We start from the raw sequence: 19,766 nt of genomic DNA, 5'->3' as shown, positions 1-19,766 counted from the left end.
AATTTCTCTCAGTGATTTTGTTCATTTTCTGGAATCATCTTATACTTTAACCGTCACGGTAGCTCAGTCAGTAGGGCATTAACTCCGTGGTCGGAGTGTCGTGGGTTCAAACCCCGACTGCGACTGACCTAAATCGATAGAAAATAGGTAGCAACTGTTCCGTCGCCAAGCGTTCCGCACTTTGGAGTGAAAGTTGCGGGTCTTTCGGATGAGGCCTTAAAACCGAGGCTCCGTGTCGCGGCAGTCGTTGGCACTATAAATATCCCTTACTGCTCAATGGCCCTGAGTGCCGAGTAAAGATCTAAATTTGAAGCCCTTCACCGGTATATAGTGATGTCTCTTTATGATTGAAAAATTCTCGAATGCGACGTAAAAAACATACAATCACTCAATCTTATACTTACATATATGTGTTATATCCTTTAGCAATGGTGGAATCAGTTATCAACCCTTTGTTACTGTTGTCGTAGCAACAACGTTGACTTTGTTGATCTGAAGCTGTTGAAGACAGAGCTTTCTGCTTGGCGTAGCATGTCATGGTGGTGGGAATCCCTGCACTCGTGAAGTTTGCAAAGTAGTCAGTCATTTGCAATAAAGTTGGGGGACATTTGCTGACATCTGCTGTCACAACTGAGTACTGTGAGGTCTGTTGTCGAGTTCTCTGAGTTTCGATATATGCACTACATTGTAGCCCTGGATGTGAGGTTGATCCACCTGACTTGGAGATACGATAATATGCAAAACCTTTTTTATCCCACCTGAAAAAAGCAAAAAGTAACATTTAAGGACAGATGATACAAATAAAATGAATGCCTGAATTGGTATATATCTTCGGACCTATTTTGTTTGTAAATGATGGGAATAATAAATTTCTAAAATATAAAGAAATTGTAAACTTTCTATGACGTTCAAAATTCTACCTTTCTGCAACCATCCTTTTTTAATCTATACAAATTCTTGTCACTTTAAATCCCATTATTGGGAAAAATTGAATAAAACATTAAAATCTATCGATTAAACTTATTCATCATACTTATATAAACATGACTTAGGTTATTTTCAAGATTTTCGATAAACGTTTTTTGTATCATCTGTTCTTAACATCATTAAGAGAGGGGAGATATGGTAAAAAAAAATTAATTTTTATGAATAATTTTTTTTAAAAAATTTGTTTTTCAAACAGAAGAAAATAAAAAAAAAATGCATTTTACACTTCTCAAAAATCCTTGATATATATTCGCCTTTATGTATTTAATCTTATTAAAAAATTAGTAACGCAGATTACATAGATTATATATAATAACAAAGCTTAAGTCGTAACCTATAATACGTATGGCAGTGAATAAAATACAGCGGTCTAATTGGTAATTTAGGATGTAAGCATGAATATTGATAAATTCTGATTGTAAAGATACAGAAAGTGTTTAAAATTTTCAGAAAATTTTCTAAAAGGGTGTTTATCATATTTCATACACGTTTGCTCATATTTCATATACAAATAGAAATTTTAACAGAAGAATGACATTTTATCGATATGACAGTGGCACTACTTCTTGATGGGGAAATTGGCAAAAATGAATTATCTACTTACTCTACAGCTCCAACAAGCCCTGTAGGAATAACTTCATCAATCTTCTGTATCTTATCTTTGTCATCTGATTTAGAGAGCAGATCCAGATAAGACTGAGGATATTCTTCAACAGTTTCATTCTGCTTCAAGAGTCCAATCCTCACTGGGTAGTTACTCACTGAGTTCAGAACGTCCCACGTCATTTCTCTGTCATTATATATGACCTTAATATAGGTGTTCTCATAATCTGATAACATCACCAACTGGAAAGTTACAGTCTGTAAACAGAGAGCGCAGCATAATTACTCTCACATGAACATTCCATTAAGTTTACATAAACTATAATGTACAACTTAGTATGTTCAACCTCCTCTTCCTCACATCCATTAGAAAATCTCTTTCACAAGTACACAAATAATTAGGGTGAATTCACCATGCATCGGACACCCTCGCACTTCAACAAGTTCTAGCGATATCGCTACCGACCGAATATTATCAAAATGGAACCTAACATGTAGTATGTGGTTAAAATATAAATTTTTGACACATCCGTGCCCTATTTATTGAGAAAATATCATTAGAAACCGATTTTTTCGAAATAAGTCAGAATTCACCATGGATCGGACGATATTCACCATGCATCGGACATACGATATTTAAACCAGAAAAATGTCATACCTTGATCTCGGTGCTTTAAAATTAGTGAAATCGAAACATTTTTATCTTTTATTTAAAAATTAACCTTCTAATTAAATTTGAATGACTATTTCGATCCACAAATGTGAAGAGATTTTAGTTGCATCACATCGCCTTAGAAAGGCTTACAATACTAGTAATTTGGCAACTCGCGCCTTTGTCTCGTGGGTTACCGTTATATAGTTTAAAGAAATAAATTGAGTCCACTTCTAGTCGTCATATATCGATTATTTGCATTTTCACCATTTTCACTGAAAATTCAGAGTTTCTATTTTCTATTTCCGTAAAAAGCAGTTGTCATTTGGGTTTTATATGAAAATGGAAGTGATTACCCATGCATCGGAAAGTGTCCGATGTATGGTTAATTTGTATACGATGTACGGTGAAATAAACATACTAGTTAAAAACAACTCTAAAAAATATTATACAAACACTGAAGTAATTTTTTTTTAAAAATCTGTAAAATTATCAATTATTGATAAATTTTACCGAGGTCCGACCCGTTCCGTTGACGTCTGTTTAAAAGAACGACTACTCTAAGTATTGCAAAATCGTAAAATTCTGGTTACTCCCCTTTGATGATGCAAAATACGACGTTATTTCAAGGCCATTCTTGTGGTATTTTTATTAGCACTGGTTCTCTGCCCTTGATTCCAGTCGCTGCCGCTAGGAATTACAAGTTGGTTTTTCAGGGCGCTTGCGCCCGTTACCCAATGTCAGGGTACCAGTATTTTTATCACAACATGAAAATAAAAATCGGCATCATTAAAAAGTTTAGATTTTCACCTTTAAGACAGAAGCAAGTAAAAACACGGGGAGACTCGGGTTCAATGAAAGTTTATTGCTTAAAACTGTCCGAAGCGAGGTATGTGTCCGATGCATGGTTAACTCACCCTACACTACAATGCCCATCTCTCCTAGAGCATCAGAACAAACAGTGCCACTTATATATCAGCCTTTCTCTTACAAATGATTAGCAGAAATACAGACACTACTCATTTTCTACCACAGGATCAGCATTAACCACTAAGTTTTTCGTTCCCTACAAAACACTCATAAAACACACAGCTTACCTGAGATGGACTCGGTGGAGTTTTACTCCGTTCCATTTTGTTCCATGTTATCACAATCATATACTTTGGAGGAGACATGCTAAATCCAACAAAACTTGCATTGAAATCATTTCTCTGTGCCAACATAAAATTGTTTTCAGTTGTATCATCGGAAGAATATTCCTTATAATATACACCGCTCTCACTGTCCTGTAAGACAAATGTGTCACTTTCATGAAAATCCATTTAGTAATAAAGTCTGCAAATGGTGCTAATGACGTTCAGATAACATTGAACATGTTGAAGCAAGATTTATAACCTTTTTGGAAGGTTTAAATATTACATCTTTGATTATTGGTACATAAAAAAAATTTGAATACTTACTCTAAACATGAATCTAAGTTGACTTCTTTCTAATATAAAGGATATATAGGAGTTTTAATGATATAACTTTTTAGGAGAGAGAGAGAGAGAGAGAGAGTTTTGTTTTAATCAAATTAATATTTATATTTTTGAAGACCCTATGAAGATGTTACATAAACACTGTTGGTACTAAATTTTATGTTCAAAAGATGTAAATATAACAGACACAAGCGTAAATACCGTTCACGGTAGCTCAGTCGGTAGAGCGCTTGCTCCGTGATCGGGAGGTTGTGAGTTCGAATCTCGGCCGCGACTGACGACTGACCTAAGTCGATAAAATATGGATAGCAACTGTTCCTTCGCTATGCGCTCGGCACTTTGAAGTGAAAGTTGCGGGTCCTTCGAATGAGACCTTAAAAACCGAGGCCCCTCCTTCACTGCTCAATGGCCCTGAGTGCCGAGTAAAGGTCAAAGTTTGAAGCCCTTCACCGGTATATGGTAACTTCTCTATATGAGTGAAAAATTCTCGAATGGGACGTTAAACAACATACAATCAATCAATCAATCACAAGCGTAAATAAATTCACAATATTTGGTTTACATCAGTAACTGGAACTCCTGTATACGTTAAAGTACAGACACTGCTAAGATAAAGCAGTTGTATATGGTTTTCAACTTACAGCTGACCCCACAACCATGTTGGACCACCATGGAGCAAATGCTGCCTTTTCTTGGAATGATGAATCCAAGGAGAACGTGGAAGGATTGGTGAACAGTCTCCTTGTTCCTGTACTCTCTTTGACACTGGTGACAGTGGAGAACAGCAATAACCCTCCTCTGGTGAACTGAAAAATGACAAATTTCGTTTTATTCTCTGGTGTATTTTGCTTAACCTTGCATCAATTAAATCTTTTAATTTCAACTGAAAAATTCACAAATTTCGGTTTTACTTCTATGTTTATATTTTCTGTAACCTTACATCAATTGTTAAGCTTATAATATCAAACTCCTTTCTGCTAAATGTGATCTTTATACCCCTAAGATTTTCAATGAATAAATAAATCATGAACATAAGTTATTTTCCTGAATATCTTAAAATATTGCGTGTATTATTTAGAAAAAAAAAAAGAAAGAAAGAAGAAAGCGAGGGGAGCAAGACAGTTTAGGTAGCAATGATAAAAGTACATTTCCTTATTTCTGAAGATGCAGTTACTCTTTAAATATTTTTCAAAATCTAAATTGTAACTAAAGAAACTGAACGGAAAATATTGGTAGATTTAAACAACAAACTGGATGTTCCTATACGTTTTATTTTTGTTTAAGTTTTTGTGTTTTTGTTTTGGTTTGATATTGTTATGAAAAAGGTGAAGATAACGAACAGTGATCGATCTCAAAATATCTATAAGCAATTCAATTCTGTGAAGAGGGCAGAAAACATTGGCCCCTGGAAATTCCAGAGGTGGGATCAGGTGCCTAGGAGGAGTAAACATGCCCTGTTGACCGGTCACACCCGCCGTGAGCCCTTTGTATTGATCAGGTTGACAAAAAATTCCGTAGTCAAATTCAGTATAAAAACAAGGGCGTAACAATTGGTATGAAACAAGTCAATCAAAATACAACCCAGTGATAGGTAATATTTGCTAACAAGGTCATTATAACGACCAAAAAATTTACGAAATGCTGACTTTAAACGAGGTTGTTGAAATCCCTGTAACATTAACTTATCTGTCAGTAACCTGTCTCGGTTTAAAAACTGATCATACTCGGAGCATACTCTTGAATAACGAATAAGTTGGGAGACATAAACACCATACGCAGGTGATAGCGGTATATTACTACATAAATAAGGAATGTTTACGATGGAAAAGTTGAAGTCATCTCGTTTGTCTTACAACGTAGTTTTTAGTTGGCCCTTTTCGACTATAGTCAGTAAAACATCCAAACATGAAATAGATGTGGCAGACCTTGTGGTCTCTTTTATTTCAAGTTCACTGGGAAAAATCGAATCGATATATGAATGAAATTAACTATTGTTAATTGATAATACATCGTCGATATATCTAAATGTCGTGTTTAAGGCCATAGCAAGTGTTTTCGTCTTCTCATGTAGAAGTTGTTCAATATATTCTGCTTCATAGGAATATCAGAACAGGTTGGCTAATAAAGGAGCACAAAAGTGTCCTTTGAAATACGGACAGTTTGTTGGAAAACCTGCATGGTCTCCGAAGACTACATAAATGTTGTGAATGAGGGACTCCAGCATCGTTTTGATATTAACTTCTGAGTACTTGAGTGAAGAATCAGAGTGATTTTTTACAAAGGAATTTTGTTGATGACCAATCACAAGATATGAAAATTACCGACTTCCGATTTTCTACTGTAAAGATCTTAATTAAATTTTCTTTTTGACTTGAACCGATAACAATTGGTGTTTATATGTTTCTGAAAACTTACATAAAATGAAGGATACAGGAAATTTCCAACAGGAATGGCATATTGTGGAAAGAAGTACGCAGAATAGGCTGCTGATGACAGGTTTGTATGGCCAGTAAAACTGAGCAATCTATTCTCTGAAATAAAGCAAGAGAAGCAAGGAGAATTTTGTATGACCAGTAAAACTGAGCAATCTATTCCCTGAAATGTAGTAAGATCAAGATATAAAAAAGAGTTGTATTCCAAGCCAGCAAAAATGAGCAATCTATTCTCTGAAATAAAGCAAGAGATATAAGGAGAGTTTTGTATGGTCAGTAAAACTGACCAATCGATTCTCTGAAATAAAAGAGATACAAGAGGATTTTGGTATACATGGCCAGTAAATCTAGGCAATCAATTCTCTTAAAATGCCTTAAGTTAACATTTCACTTTCATTATGAGAAAACCAAACTCTTGGATTTCATATGTTTTAATTTCTTTATGTATACAGATTAGATGTTAATTAGATATTCAAGCTTTTTGACAAACTTATCTATTCACTGCTGGTTTGGTCTTACATTACTTGTCTCATTTTATCCAGCTGTAAACGACTACTTGAGAGTTATTATGTGCAGCTTTAATTCTTAGTTATGCTTTTGATATGCAGTATGCATAGAGCTTCATAATTTGGATATGAAGAAAACTGCTCGATATAAGTTCTTCAATTATGAATGTATCTTTTGAGAAGAAACTTCATCAACCTGACATGTTTCGGTAACTTTAAAAGTAAACATTTTAAATTTTACCTTTGCATGTCCCTGTGGTTCCTTCACCTGTGTATCCTGATTTACAAGCACAGGTAAAACTACCAGGTGTGTTAGTACAGGTAGCTCTGGGTGCAATGTCACAGTTGTTTAAACTACTGCTGTCACACTCATCAAAATCTATCAAATAAATGTTTACGTTTTAATACTATATCTACCATGAATGTACTGCTTGTGTATTGGAAATATACATGTAGATTGCTTCCAAATATTTAAATCCCTATTTACAACAAACAGGGAAGTATCCAAAGTAGTCTTTGAAATTATATCACAAAAATAAGGTGTTTTCAGGGAATATATTTTTCATATTTAAATTGGAACACATTAATATTCAAAGCTTTTACCCATTTTAAATAGAAATCTTATTACAAATATTCAATTGACGTATAATTACAGTGGAATCATTTTGATATGGAGGGATGGGGAGTCGACTTTCATGGGCAACAAAGCTATTGTTTATGGGGATGTGAATTCGTGGGTAAGAGTGACCCACGAAATCCACGAACATTGGTCCCCCACGACAATGATGACTCTCGTGAATTTACTCCAGTAGAGCAATGAGTTGAAACCATTGCTCCTAGATTTAAAATCTTCTAACTGTTTATGAGTAAAAATGTACAAGATTACAAAAAAGGGAATGGTGAAAATATTTAAGAATTCTTGAATATGAAGAAGTTTCCTAAATTACCTTTAATTACATTTTAAAGATTCAATGGTATTCTCGCCAGTCTCTTCAGTGATGCTCATGCCTAAACGTTGGAAATCCGAAATATTTAAATAAAAATTTAAAGAGCTGAAAAAGGGGTGTTAAAGAATAGAACAAATACGTCGAAGGATCAGAGCTATGCATGAGGGAGATAATCCTTAATTTTGAAATAAAATTTCTGAATTTTACCACAGCAATTTAATATGTATCCGTATTTTTAAGATTGTACCAAAATACTTGGCTACTGGGCTGTAGTATAAAGTATAAAAACCAAAGGCTTAGCAATTGGTATGAAGTATTCCGGTCAAAATACGACTTAATACTAGGTTGTATTTGCTAAGAAGGTTATTATGACGACAATAGAGTTTACGAAATACTGACTTTAAACGAGGTTGTTGAAATCCCTGTAACTTAAACTAATCTCTCAGTAGCCTCTCTCGTTTTAAAAATTGTACTCAGAGCATGCTCTTGAGTATCGACTATGCTGGGAGACATAAGCACCAAATTCAGATGATATTAGAATATGACGACATCAATAATGAAATATATAGAGATAACGAACAGTATTCAAACTCAAAAGTCAATTAAACAATACAAATTTTGGAGCAGAGTTGACAATTGGAAGAGTTGACAATGGTTAAGCTGAAGTTACCTCGTTTGTTCATACAGTTTAGTAATTAGTTAGCCCTTATCGTATACAGTCAGTAAATCCGGATATGAAATATATGTGGCAGACTCTATTGCGTCTTTTATTTCGAATTTGCTGTGAAATATTGAGTCGACATATTCATAGAAGTAGATATTGTTAAATGATAAACTGTAAAGTAAGTAAACCCAGTGGAACATGAACAAAGATAGACTTACCACTGCATACCATGGTCAATTGTTGTAATAAGACCTACTGGTTGTATATACAAATAGAGACTGCATACTCTTGTTCTATCGTTACGAGTATACCCAAAGGAACATGTATAAAGAAAGACTTACCACTGCATACCCTGGTTAAACCGTGTGAAGTAATCCCATCGGAACATGTACAAAGATGAACTTACCACTACATGCTCTGGTTGTACTGTTGTAAGTAAATCCACTGGAACATGTACAGTCATAGCTCCCAACAGTGTCCCTACACCCAGACACGCCCACTTTAAATGTTTTTGCATAAATATCTTTACAGTCATTATTCGACCTCATACATTCATCTTCATCTGGGAACAAAACAAAATGTTAGCAGAAGAAAGACCCCCACTCCCCTCACCCCAAGAAAAATACATAATGTATTATTGTACAAAAAAACTTTTGCTTTTGAATTTTGTAGAAGAAAAATGATCATATTTGAGCTGTGTTTCCATGCACATTTTATAAAATGCAAAACTAGCACGTCTTTGCGTTTGATACTTACTTACACAGTACACCCCATTAGCATCATTGATAAAACCATTTTCACACGAGCATTTGAACGATCCATCACGCTGGACCCTACAAGTATGTGTCACTCCATCAGACGCACAGGGATTGATGGCAGCATCACACGGATTAGAAGACACTGGTAATTAGAAAAATTAATAAAACATTATTTCTCTTATTATTTCAAAATTTCTCTTATTTGCATATTGTGAAAAAATACTTAAGACTTGATTTGTATAAAATAATGAAAAATATTTACCAACACATGCTTGTAGCCCATTACATGCTTTCTCTTCCTTCAGTTCATTCCCACAATCCCAGTCACGGTCTGCGCCCGTGACGTCAGTACAGTTTCTGGTTCTTGTTTGGAGACCATCCCCACAAGTCTGGTCACAGGCACCCCAAACAGACCATGAAGTGTAGCTTGGAACAGCTATATAATTATCAATAACAAAAATAAAAAGAAATAGAAATTTTCCATGCATTTTACATTTTTCCATTGCACCGTATCCCGTGTGTAATTTCTAAGGTGTTTCAAAATATGGATATTGCTTGTCCATACATTGTATATTCCAAGTATCTGAGTTTTGATAGTAATACTCAGACTATTTGCGTCTTGATAGATCAATGTTTATAAAAAAAATTAATTATATATGAAATCATATAAACTTTTCATTAGTAATCATATTTGGTGTTTCATTGAAAGATACCTGATCAGATTATAGTGAGTAAAAGAAAAAAATAATCTTACCATATTGACATGTGCTTCCTGTATAGTTTCCATTGCACTGACAAAGGCCCTCATCATTCCTTCGAACACAAACTCCACCATTTTGACAACTGATGTTAGCACAGACATCCTCTGTGGTTGTGGATGGTAATGTTGTTATTGTTAGAGTTTCTGTTGTAACTTCAGCTTGTTTTGTAGATGTTGTCTCTGTATCGTCCGTTGTTGCGCTGGTTGCAGCTTTTGAGGTTGTCATATCTCCACTTGTTGTGCCTTCTGCAACCTCTGTAGTAGTCATTATTGCTTCATCTGTTGTGCTGTATGAGAGCAGCATGAGAGGGTTTTGCCTCTGTAGCTCCTATTGATGCTCCTGTTAATGTTGTTACTATCGCTGCCGCTGTTGAGGTGACTGCAGCTTGCGAAGTGGTTGTATCTGAAGCTTTTATTGTTGGAGTAGCTGCAGGATGGGTAGTTGTTGTGGCCGAATCTTCGATTGTTGTGATGGCTGCAGCTTGGACAGTTGTTGAATCTGCAGCTTCTATTGTTGTGGTGGCTGCAGCTTGGGATGTTGTTGTATCTGCAGTTTCTTTTGTTGGTGTGGCTGCAGGTTGGGTGGTTGTTTTGGCTGAATCTTCGATTGTTGTGGTAGCTGCAGCTTGGACACCTGTTGTATCTCCAGCTTCTACTGTTGTGGTGGCTGCAGCCTTGTAAGTTGTTGTATCTGTATCTTCTATTGTTGTGGTGACTGTAGCTTGAGAAATGGTTGTATCTGCAGCTTCTACTGTTGTGGTTGCTGCAGCTTTGGCAGTGGTTGTATCTGCATCTTCCATTGTTGTAGTGAGTGCATTTTGGGAAGTAGTTGTATCTGCGGCTTCTTTTGTTGTGGTGACTGTAGCTTGAGAAATGGTTGAATCTACAGCTTCTATTGTTGTTGCTGCAGTTTGGATGGTTGTTGTGGCTGAAGCTTCTTTTGTTGTGCTGACTTCATCTTTGGCAGTAGTTGTATCTGAAGCTTCTCCTTTTGTTGTGGTGGCTGCATCTTGGGCAGTTGTTGTTGCGGATGCTTCTATTGTTGTATGGCCTACAACTTTTGTTGTGACAGCCGCTGCTTCTGTTATTGTTTCAGTTTCTGCGGTTGTGCTGATTAAAGCTTCTATTGTTGTTTGAGGTTGGGTTGTGCTGGCTGCACCTTCTGTTGTTGTTTCTGTTTCAGCTGTTGTGCTGTCTGCACCTCCTGTTGATGTTTCTGTGTCAACTGTTGTGTTGTCAGAACCTACTGTTGATGTTTCTGTGTCAACTGTTGTGTTGTCAGAACTTCCTGTTGTTGCTTCTGTTTTCGCTGTTGTGCTGTCTGCACCTCCTGTTGTTGTTTCTGTGTCAGCTGTTGTGTTGTCAGAACCTCCTGTTGTTGTTTCTGTTTCAGCAGTTGTGCTATCTGAACCTCCTGTCATGGTTTCCGTTTCTGCTGTTGTTTTTCCTGCACCCTCTGATGTAGTTTCTGATTCCGTTGTACTCTCTTCAGTGTCTGTTGTACTTGTGGATGAAGCTGTAAAAGTGAAAATTAAAAATTGGTCTGCAAATACGAAACCTTGACCACATCAAAAATATGTTTATAGTTCAGAAAATTCATTCAGAATTGTAAAATCGATGGACTAATTTACTTTGGTACTTTGGATTATGTATTTCGGTGAAGATGCATAAGCTGTCAGGATAAAGAGAAATAATTCTAGTAAAAAAAGAGAAAGGAAAAAATGATACTAAATGTAAGTTGCCAAGTGTTTTTAATGCGAGTTTCACTAACATTGAATACCGTGTGCATGAATGTTTGGGGCATTATCTTGGTAGAAAGCAACTGGAAAAAAAGTGCTGTTGTAATCCTTCAAGCAGGAGCTATATATGATGTAAACAATCTTATTTTATATATTGAACATTTTTCAAGCACATTGCTTGGGTAGAAAAGTGGTTTTGACTGCAGTATTCATCGGAGAATATTTTAACGTAGGCTTTATAAAAACAAAGCTTAGTGTGAATCCTTGATTCATGAATTTTTGAAGAGTGTAAAATTTATAGGTGGAAGACCTCGCCCTGGGATCATAAAACATTTTAAGCCTAAGTCAAAATCTTTATGTTGTATTAAATTTTTGTAGAAGTTAAGCAGAATAAAATTAAAGTATTTTTAAATATTGTTTTACAAAAGTGTTGTTATCTGCATATTTAGAGATTAATTCAATAATCAAAAATTATTTTACAGGCGATTGACAATTTGACCTAAGTCTAAGTCTGTTCCATGATCATGAGGCTTGGTGGCCAGCATTCAACGTAACTTGACTTATGTTGCAATTCTCTTTACAAAATGAATCCCTCTGTAATCATGATTTTTGTTAACCTTTTAATTACATCTGTTTCTAAGAATGAAAGCAAATGTCTTGTGGTGTACTATTATTATTATTTTGATTCAAATGAACAACGTGAACAAACGTTTACCTTTCGCTCACAATAGTTTGAGAGAGCAATATATTCCTCTTAAGGGTACAGATATTCAATTGCTTTTTCATTAAAGGATACATACCCGAAAACAAAAATATTTTTGTCTGGTTTTGAATAGAAATGACATAAATAGTAATAATAAATAAAAATCCTTAAAATATAAAGAAATCGTAAGTTTTCTTCGGTGCTTAAATTTTCGAGTTTGTACAGTTTTCTACGTAATTCCATACAAGTTTTTTTTTTTCAACATTTTTAAACATTTTTACAAAATCCTACATTTACCCTGACAAATATTATTCAGGTTAGTATATACATATATCTATGAGATACATTGCTGATTCCTGTAAAAAAATCGTTGTGCTATGTATCCTTTATTATACATGTATCACTGTTATAATAAAGTTTCTTATAAAAAGTAATAAAAATAATACATTTTTCTACTTTCATAAACATTCGTAAATTAAGAATTTTTTTCTACCTGTAATTGCCAACGATATAAGTAAACTATCCAAGTCCTACAAGACCTGTTTATAGCATACTCCTTTGTTTCGATTATAATTGTATATAAGAATACATGAAAAAAAACTGCTTACCATTGTGTATCTGTATAACAATAAAGGCAACTGAGAGCAAGAAAAATATAAATAATAGAACGCCAAAACATACAAGATATTTCCGTTCAAGACATGAATGCCGACGAGGCGCCATGACCCGAAACGGCGAGGTGAGCAAAGGAGGATCTCCGTGAATAGCAGGATACAGTGACCGCACACCATTGACATCATCCGAGAAGAATAGAAGGTGGTGTTGATTATATAACAATTATGATATCTGAAATCTATGATGTTATATACATGTAGCCATAACTTCTTCAACCTTTCACAAGATATCTAAAAATATGAGAGAGAGAGAGAGAGAGAGAGAGAGAGAGAGAGAGAGAGAGAGAGAGAGATGTAATCTGATCAATGGCAGAAGTGCTTCAAAATCATAAAACAAAGGATTGAAAGTTACAAATTAAAACTGTAATTCAATTAACTTCCTTTTAGCATAAGATTTGAGATTTCAAATACAGTATTGCATATGGATAGCAAAAGTAAATTTGTGTACGAAGTACTTTTCTCCGTCAGCAAAATTGCTAAGGTATGTACCCCGGCCCCTCCCCGAATTTAGATATTTTTATATCTTATTGTCATACCTAATTTTAGTAAAAGTAAATTGTAATAAAGGAAAGGTTAAGACTTTGTTTTGTATAATAGCATATGCAACGTATAAGAGGTACCGGTATGGCTTTATCCAGTTGCGGTATATAATTGACGTTTTTTTTAATATTTCAAAAAACAAAACAAAAACAAAACAAAAAAAAAAAAACAAACAAAACAAAACAAAAAAACAAACAAACAAAAAAACCCCAAGAGGACCGTTTTAGGCTAATTTGTTTCTTATTATACATGTACTTGATATTATATATACTTCAATTTCAACAATAAAGATCGTACAAGGCCGAAGAAACCTGGAGTGGAAGGCTCCGGTGCCGTGTCCCTCTATGATTTCCCCAGTGTATATACTACACAATAGCAAAATACGGTTGTATCCCTCAATAAATTGCCAGCAAAATTAATAACAAGAGTCCCATGGGTCACATTGCTCACCTGAGCACCTTGGCTAGAAAAAAGCAGAAATCAATTCCGAATTGTAAAGTTTAGATATATACGTGTTTAGCCTTATTCCCGGGGAGGAGAAGGGAAAGGCAAAAAATGCTACGGTCCGGACAGTTCAATTTAAGTCTTGATAACTTTAAGAGGCAGAGTTTATACACGTTTTTGAGCCCTTGTCACTGTACTTTGAACCCGATGTAAAGTATGAGAACAGTTATACCATTCCAAGTTTTTTCTATGTTTAGCGTCCGCGTACGCCTTGGTTTTAGACACCCAATATCAGAAAAAAAAACCAAACAAAATCAGGAGTCCCGAAATTGATCATTTTGGTCGAAATATTTGAATTCTGACAATTTCTCTAAATATTTGCGTATAATATGTAATATTAGGTGTATTTTAAGTATTTTAGAATACCTTGAGTTTGCTTGTGTATATCTTTTTCGGGCTTGTGTGTTTTTTGCGAATAGGTAGGTAGGTTTTTGAAAGATTGGTGGACGCTAAACAGAGAAAAAACTTGGAAAGGCCTTATCACACAAACTGAATTTAATATTATGAAAATACATCGGGATCGTTTTTCCTAAATGGATCCTTGTAGACTGACAATTGCAGTAAATAATCAATGAAATGATAATTAAAAAAAAAAAATCAATTTCATAAATCATTTAGCTTTGAATGTTATGGAATCATATTTGTAGTTGATTGTCAGATTCTGCCGCCAGGCAAATGCATGAACTATAATGCTATTAGCAAAAAAAAAGCTAACCACTCTTATGTTTATTTATTAATATCTTTATTGAAGCTTTAAAGCAGGTAATGTGCATGCATTTCTTGATCAGAAGTTTGTTTGTGTGTACGGATAACATAAAAACAGTGCCCCCCCCCCCCCCATCTTGTGCAGTAAAGATCTTACAACAAATCTGTAATTTAGTTGTCAATAATCAATTCAATGCCGAAACAGAAAAGAGTGTGAATCATTAAGTTCAAGAAGTCCAGAGATTCTGTATAATCTTTTAAAACAAGTTTGTTTAAGAGTAAGGAAATCAATATCATCATTATTTAATCAATGCTGGGAAAATAAAATTCTTCTTTGAAACCCTTTCAAAATTCCATGCTTTTACTTTGCATTGAAGCTTGATTGTCTTGAAGAAGGGACTATTCATTATTTAATGTTGTAAGGAAAGCAAATAGGTGATTTCTCCAATTCGAAACAAATAGGTGATATCACCCATTCGAATAGGTGGTATCACCTATCACTTCTTGATTTGGTGATATCATCTATTTATTTTGAATAGGTGATATCACCCATTCAAATAGGTGATATCGTTAAATGGCAATAAATACCGAAACGGCACCTCATACAGACTACACATGACAGATGGGCAATGGAAACCCTTCGATCAGAAAAGCTCAGTCGAGCCTTCGGCTCAGGTGAGCTAAAAAGGGAATTTCTTGGACGAATAAGGATACTTCACAATGACAAATTATTAATAGTTGCAGATAGGATGTAATTCAGTGTAATTCTATATATAGATCCGTCAATGATTCAGGACAATGTGTATAAGAAATCTACTGTGTTATTTTTATTCCTCTGCTAACTTATTACGAGAGAGCAATTAATTACAAACCTTAGTTTATAATTAAGCTGAATGTTTGTGACGGTACTTAATGTCGTTTGTACATTTGTACAGCGACAATGTACCTACCCTCACTGGACAAATTGTCATCCATGCATCGGTACATATTGTCACCGGCTGAAAAGTTACACATGTTCATATTGTCGCTGGCGACATTATGGGGTGTTGCTAAAACGCGGAACGGAAAACAGAACGGAACGGAAAACGGAAAGTATGATTTCTGGTTAAATCCCTTAAAATATAAAAATAAGACCAGAAACAGTAAACATCATTTAATTTTTTCATATTTAATCCTTAATTATGAAAATACGAGTTGATTTAGTCATGTTCATTTTCTTATTTATGAAGATGTCTGAACATAAACAAAGCACAGGGTACGGAAAACGGAACAGAAAATATCTAATGCCGTACATATATACATGTAACATGTTTTGAGCGAAATTTCCATAATTTTCAATGCATATGTACCCATGCACCTTAGGTGTGGATAACGTTCAGTGTACATATCTGTAACCCCCCCCCCCCACTAAAATATAAATAACAGCTCTATATTTTCTCGAAAATATGTCATTTCCCCATCAATTTCATCTTGACGTTATTCTGTGGAATAATTTTATGCTGTTTTGCACAATTTGGCCATATACATGTATGCTATCTTTCTTCAATCCCCGTTTCAGGTCCCTGCGGATTGCACCAACACTCCTGTAGCACTGTTTAATAAACTTTTTAAAAATTGTTTCCTTAATGCCAGTGACCGTTGTCTTTAACACAAATGTATATTACTTTGTCTTTCTCTCTGCCTGTTTCAAAACAACATTGCTCCTTTTATAATCAATAATGATGATTTTTGTCTTTGATGAATAAGCCATTTTTTAAATTCAGATTTGGATGAGTGATAAGTGCAGGTACGGATCCAGGAATTTTTTCCAAGGGGGGAGGGGGTCCACCCCAGTCAAAAAAAAATTCCAACTTAGAAAATTCTTGACAAGCAAAAAAAAAAAACAAAAAAAAACAAAAAAAAAAAAAAACAAAAAACAAAAAAAAAACCCCAAAGAACCCCCCCCAAAAACAGTAAAATCATTTCCCAAACGTGAAAAACCTATTTCGTGGGGCGGGGGGGGGGTAGTCGTTGACTTCTAAAGCTTTATACTTATGACTTTTCGTACCAACTTTATACAGATCTGCGTTTCCGAGGGGGGGGGGGGTGTGGTCCACTTTCAGTTGGTTAAGCATATACATTTAAAAACCCTGCAAATTCCGGGGGGGGGGGGGCGGACCCCCCCGACCCCCCCCCTAGATTCGCGCATGAAGTGAGACATTCTGATAGATAATGGGATATGAGTCTAATTAATGTGTATTTTATTGACCATTGCATGTATATATGCCATATGTTTTGAGGGAAAAAAATCATGAATAAATCACATTGTTACGATAACTTTTAATTAGAAATATGATCTACACATGTATTAGATAAAGAATATTGCTCCCTAAGTCTGAATTATACCTGTGCTTAGTGAAAACTTGACATCAAATTTTCCGTTCCGTTCCGCGTTTTAGCAACACCCCGACATTATATGTGCCTTACCCTCACTGTACATATTGTCGCCCCACAGATATTGTTGCTTAAACATTTTGTTGTTTTTTGGTATTTTTGTGAATGCAATTGGTGGGTAAATCACACCGACATGTCACGTGTGCTATTTCATGCAGCGTGATTGCCGGTGACTGTACGCTTTAAATTTGTTTTTATATGAAATTTTCTTTTTACCTGATCAATGCATAGGGCTTATGGTGGGTTTGACTAGTCGACAGGGGATGCTTACTCCTCCAATAGGCACCTGATCCTACCTCTGGATCTGGTCCGTGTTTTTGCCCAGTTCACAGATTTGTATTGTTTGTAGGTTTTTTAAGATCGATTTCGTAGGCTTCATATTTTTCATTTGTATTAAATCTGATAATACTATGCTATTTGTATTTAGTACAGTGCCATAACTCAAAAAGCACAGGAAAGTTTCCTAAAAACGTAATGCAGTTCCTACAATTTTGTGGCCGAAAGAACCCGATTTAAATCTTATTTTTTGCTGGACAAAGAAGACTTTTTACAAATGCCAACAACTTAAATGTGGAATGAAGTACAGAGGGATCGCTGCTCAATTCAGAAAAAAAAACTGCTATAAAAAACTTAATTTATAGAATGCCTGGAACCATTAAATCTCTTAGTAATGTAAAAAAGGGGAGCAATTAAGTACTGTAGAATCACAAATTTTCGTGGGGATAAAATTTCGTTGTTTTCTCCTCTAAAGATGTATCATGAGCATTAAATTTCGTTGTTTCGAAAGTAACCCTTTTCAGTTTATAGGAATTTAAAATTTTTTTGTGGGATTTAATTTCGTTGATAATTCTAAACAACGAAATAAACGAAATTTAATCCCCAACGAATATTTCTGCTTTTACAGTGATTCGAGTATGACTGTATAGTCTAAATTTGAAAATATCTTCAATCTAAGTCAATGTATGCTTGAAATCTAACTTTGAAGAAAAAAGCAAACTATTTTTTTGTAGATAAATATTTATTATCAGTGATCTTTTTTACAATCTTTGTTCAATAAACACATAAGTTTAGAATCATTAATTCTTCAATAATATTTCAAATACCATATTTAGCATGTTAACTCTGAGGAAAAAGTGCACTTGTTCAATCGTCTTTGTTGTTCTACAAACAAAAAGAGGCCCAGGAGCCACAACGGTCACCTGAGTCCCCATGGGCCTGTTATCTAAAGATTAATATAGCTTTTTTTCCTACGATTCATCTTTTCTCACACAGTGGTTCTTGAGAAGATTTTAAACATTTTTCCTATATATTTCCTTGTAAAACTTTTTATCCCTTATTGTGGTCCGACCCTACTCCTTGGGTCGATAATTTGAACAAACTTGAATATACAGCTAAAATTCGGTATCTAGGCACCAATACCATGGATATGTCCTAGTGAGGTGGAAGTCCTAACCACTTTTTCTATATGTATTTTAACCTTGAGAAGAAAAATTTACAACTTGTTTCTATATCTTCCTATGTGTGAACATTTGATCCCCTATTGCTGCCCACCATACACCATGGGCCCAAGACTTCAACAAACTTGAAACTATTTTGTCAGAAAGTCTTCATAGAAGTTTAAACCGGTCAGGGTAGCCTAGTGGTAGGGAGCTCGCTTCGTGATCGGGAGGCCCGGGTTCGATTCTCGTTCGCCGCGCGCTGCGTCAAATCTAAGACGTAAACAAAGGTAGTGACTGCTCCTTCACCAAGCGCCCGGCACCGGAAGTGAAAGTCACAGGTCTCTCGGATGAGACCTAAAAAACCGAGGTCCCGTGTCACAGTAGGCGTTGGCACGATAAAGAACCCTCACTGCCCAATGGCCCTGAGTGTCGAGTATAGGTCTAAATTTGAAGCCCGTCACCGGCATACGTCTCTATATGAAAAATTCTCGAATGGGACGCTAAACAACATACAATCAATCAACCAATCATACTGGTTTCACCTTTTCTAGCCCAGGTAGTCTTCAGCAGAAGAATTTTTAAATCAATTTTTCTAAATTTCCCCATGTAGACATTTGATCTCTTATTCTGCCCCCCCCCCCCTTGACAAAAAATTGAATCTACACTGTGTCAGGAAGCTTTCATATAGGTTTCATCTTTTCTGGTCCAGTGGTTCTTTAACAGAAAATTTATGAAAAAATGCCTGTAGGTGTATTCCAGTGTAATTATTTGATTTCCTATTTGGCAACAACCGATCCCTATGAGAATGAATTAAACAAACTTGAATCCACACTTTGCAAGGAAGTATTCTTATAAGATTCATCTTTTCTGGGCAAGTGGTTGTTGAGAACACTTTGAACTCTTTTTCTTATATATTTCCATGCAAAACCTTGATCCCTTATTTACCTCTTACCTACACCCAGGGGCCAGTTTTCGAAAAAACTTGAATATACACTATGTTGTTCTTGAGAAGATTTTTAAATGACCCTACCATTTTTAATTTTTTTCTTAATTACCTCCCTCGTAAGAAGGACTAGCCCTTCATTTGAACGAACTTAAATACCTACTTCCCCAAGGATGTGGCAAATTTTGTTTGAAAATGATCCAGTAGTTCTGGACAATGTCGCAAATGTGCAAATTTTACAAACGGATAGATGAACAGAGAGACAGACGGACTCCGGATACTTTTCGAATAGAAAAGCA

At 35.3% G+C, this 19,766-nt stretch overlaps 1 protein-coding gene across 1 annotated transcript in view; it reads right to left on the bottom strand.

Annotated features, from left to right (window-relative positions):
• Window positions 1-15,627, bottom strand: part of LOC133176914 (serine-rich adhesin for platelets-like) — a 166,867-nt gene extending 151,240 nt beyond the window's left edge. Inside the window, exons 1-12 of the mRNA XM_061311972.1 lie at window positions 15,603-15,627; window positions 10,144-11,303; window positions 9,782-10,040; window positions 9,290-9,463; window positions 9,026-9,169; window positions 8,676-8,831; window positions 6,900-7,037; window positions 6,136-6,251; window positions 4,365-4,526; window positions 3,340-3,528; window positions 1,592-1,848; window positions 405-758 (exon numbers count right to left, since the gene is read on the bottom strand). Of these exons, the coding sequence (XP_061167956.1) occupies window positions 405-758; window positions 1,592-1,848; window positions 3,340-3,528; window positions 4,365-4,526; window positions 6,136-6,251; window positions 6,900-7,037; window positions 8,676-8,831; window positions 9,026-9,169; window positions 9,290-9,463; window positions 9,782-10,040; window positions 10,144-11,303; window positions 15,603-15,627 (3,134 nt within the window). The remainder of the gene's footprint in view (window positions 1-404; window positions 759-1,591; window positions 1,849-3,339; window positions 3,529-4,364; window positions 4,527-6,135; window positions 6,252-6,899; window positions 7,038-8,675; window positions 8,832-9,025; window positions 9,170-9,289; window positions 9,464-9,781; window positions 10,041-10,143; window positions 11,304-15,602) is intronic.
• Window positions 15,628-19,766: the final 4,139 nt, after the last annotated feature.

Source organism: Saccostrea echinata, unplaced genomic scaffold (genome assembly GCF_033153115.1).
Source record: "Saccostrea echinata isolate AGI-Se365-2 ecotype Australia unplaced genomic scaffold, CSIRO_AGI_Sech_v1 ptg000084l, whole genome shotgun sequence".
In the NCBI taxonomy this organism is placed as follows: Eukaryota; Metazoa; Mollusca; class Bivalvia; order Ostreida; family Ostreidae; genus Saccostrea; species Saccostrea echinata.
Note: the sequence above shows the minus strand (reverse complement) of the source record. Positions and strands in the feature narration are given on the sequence as shown.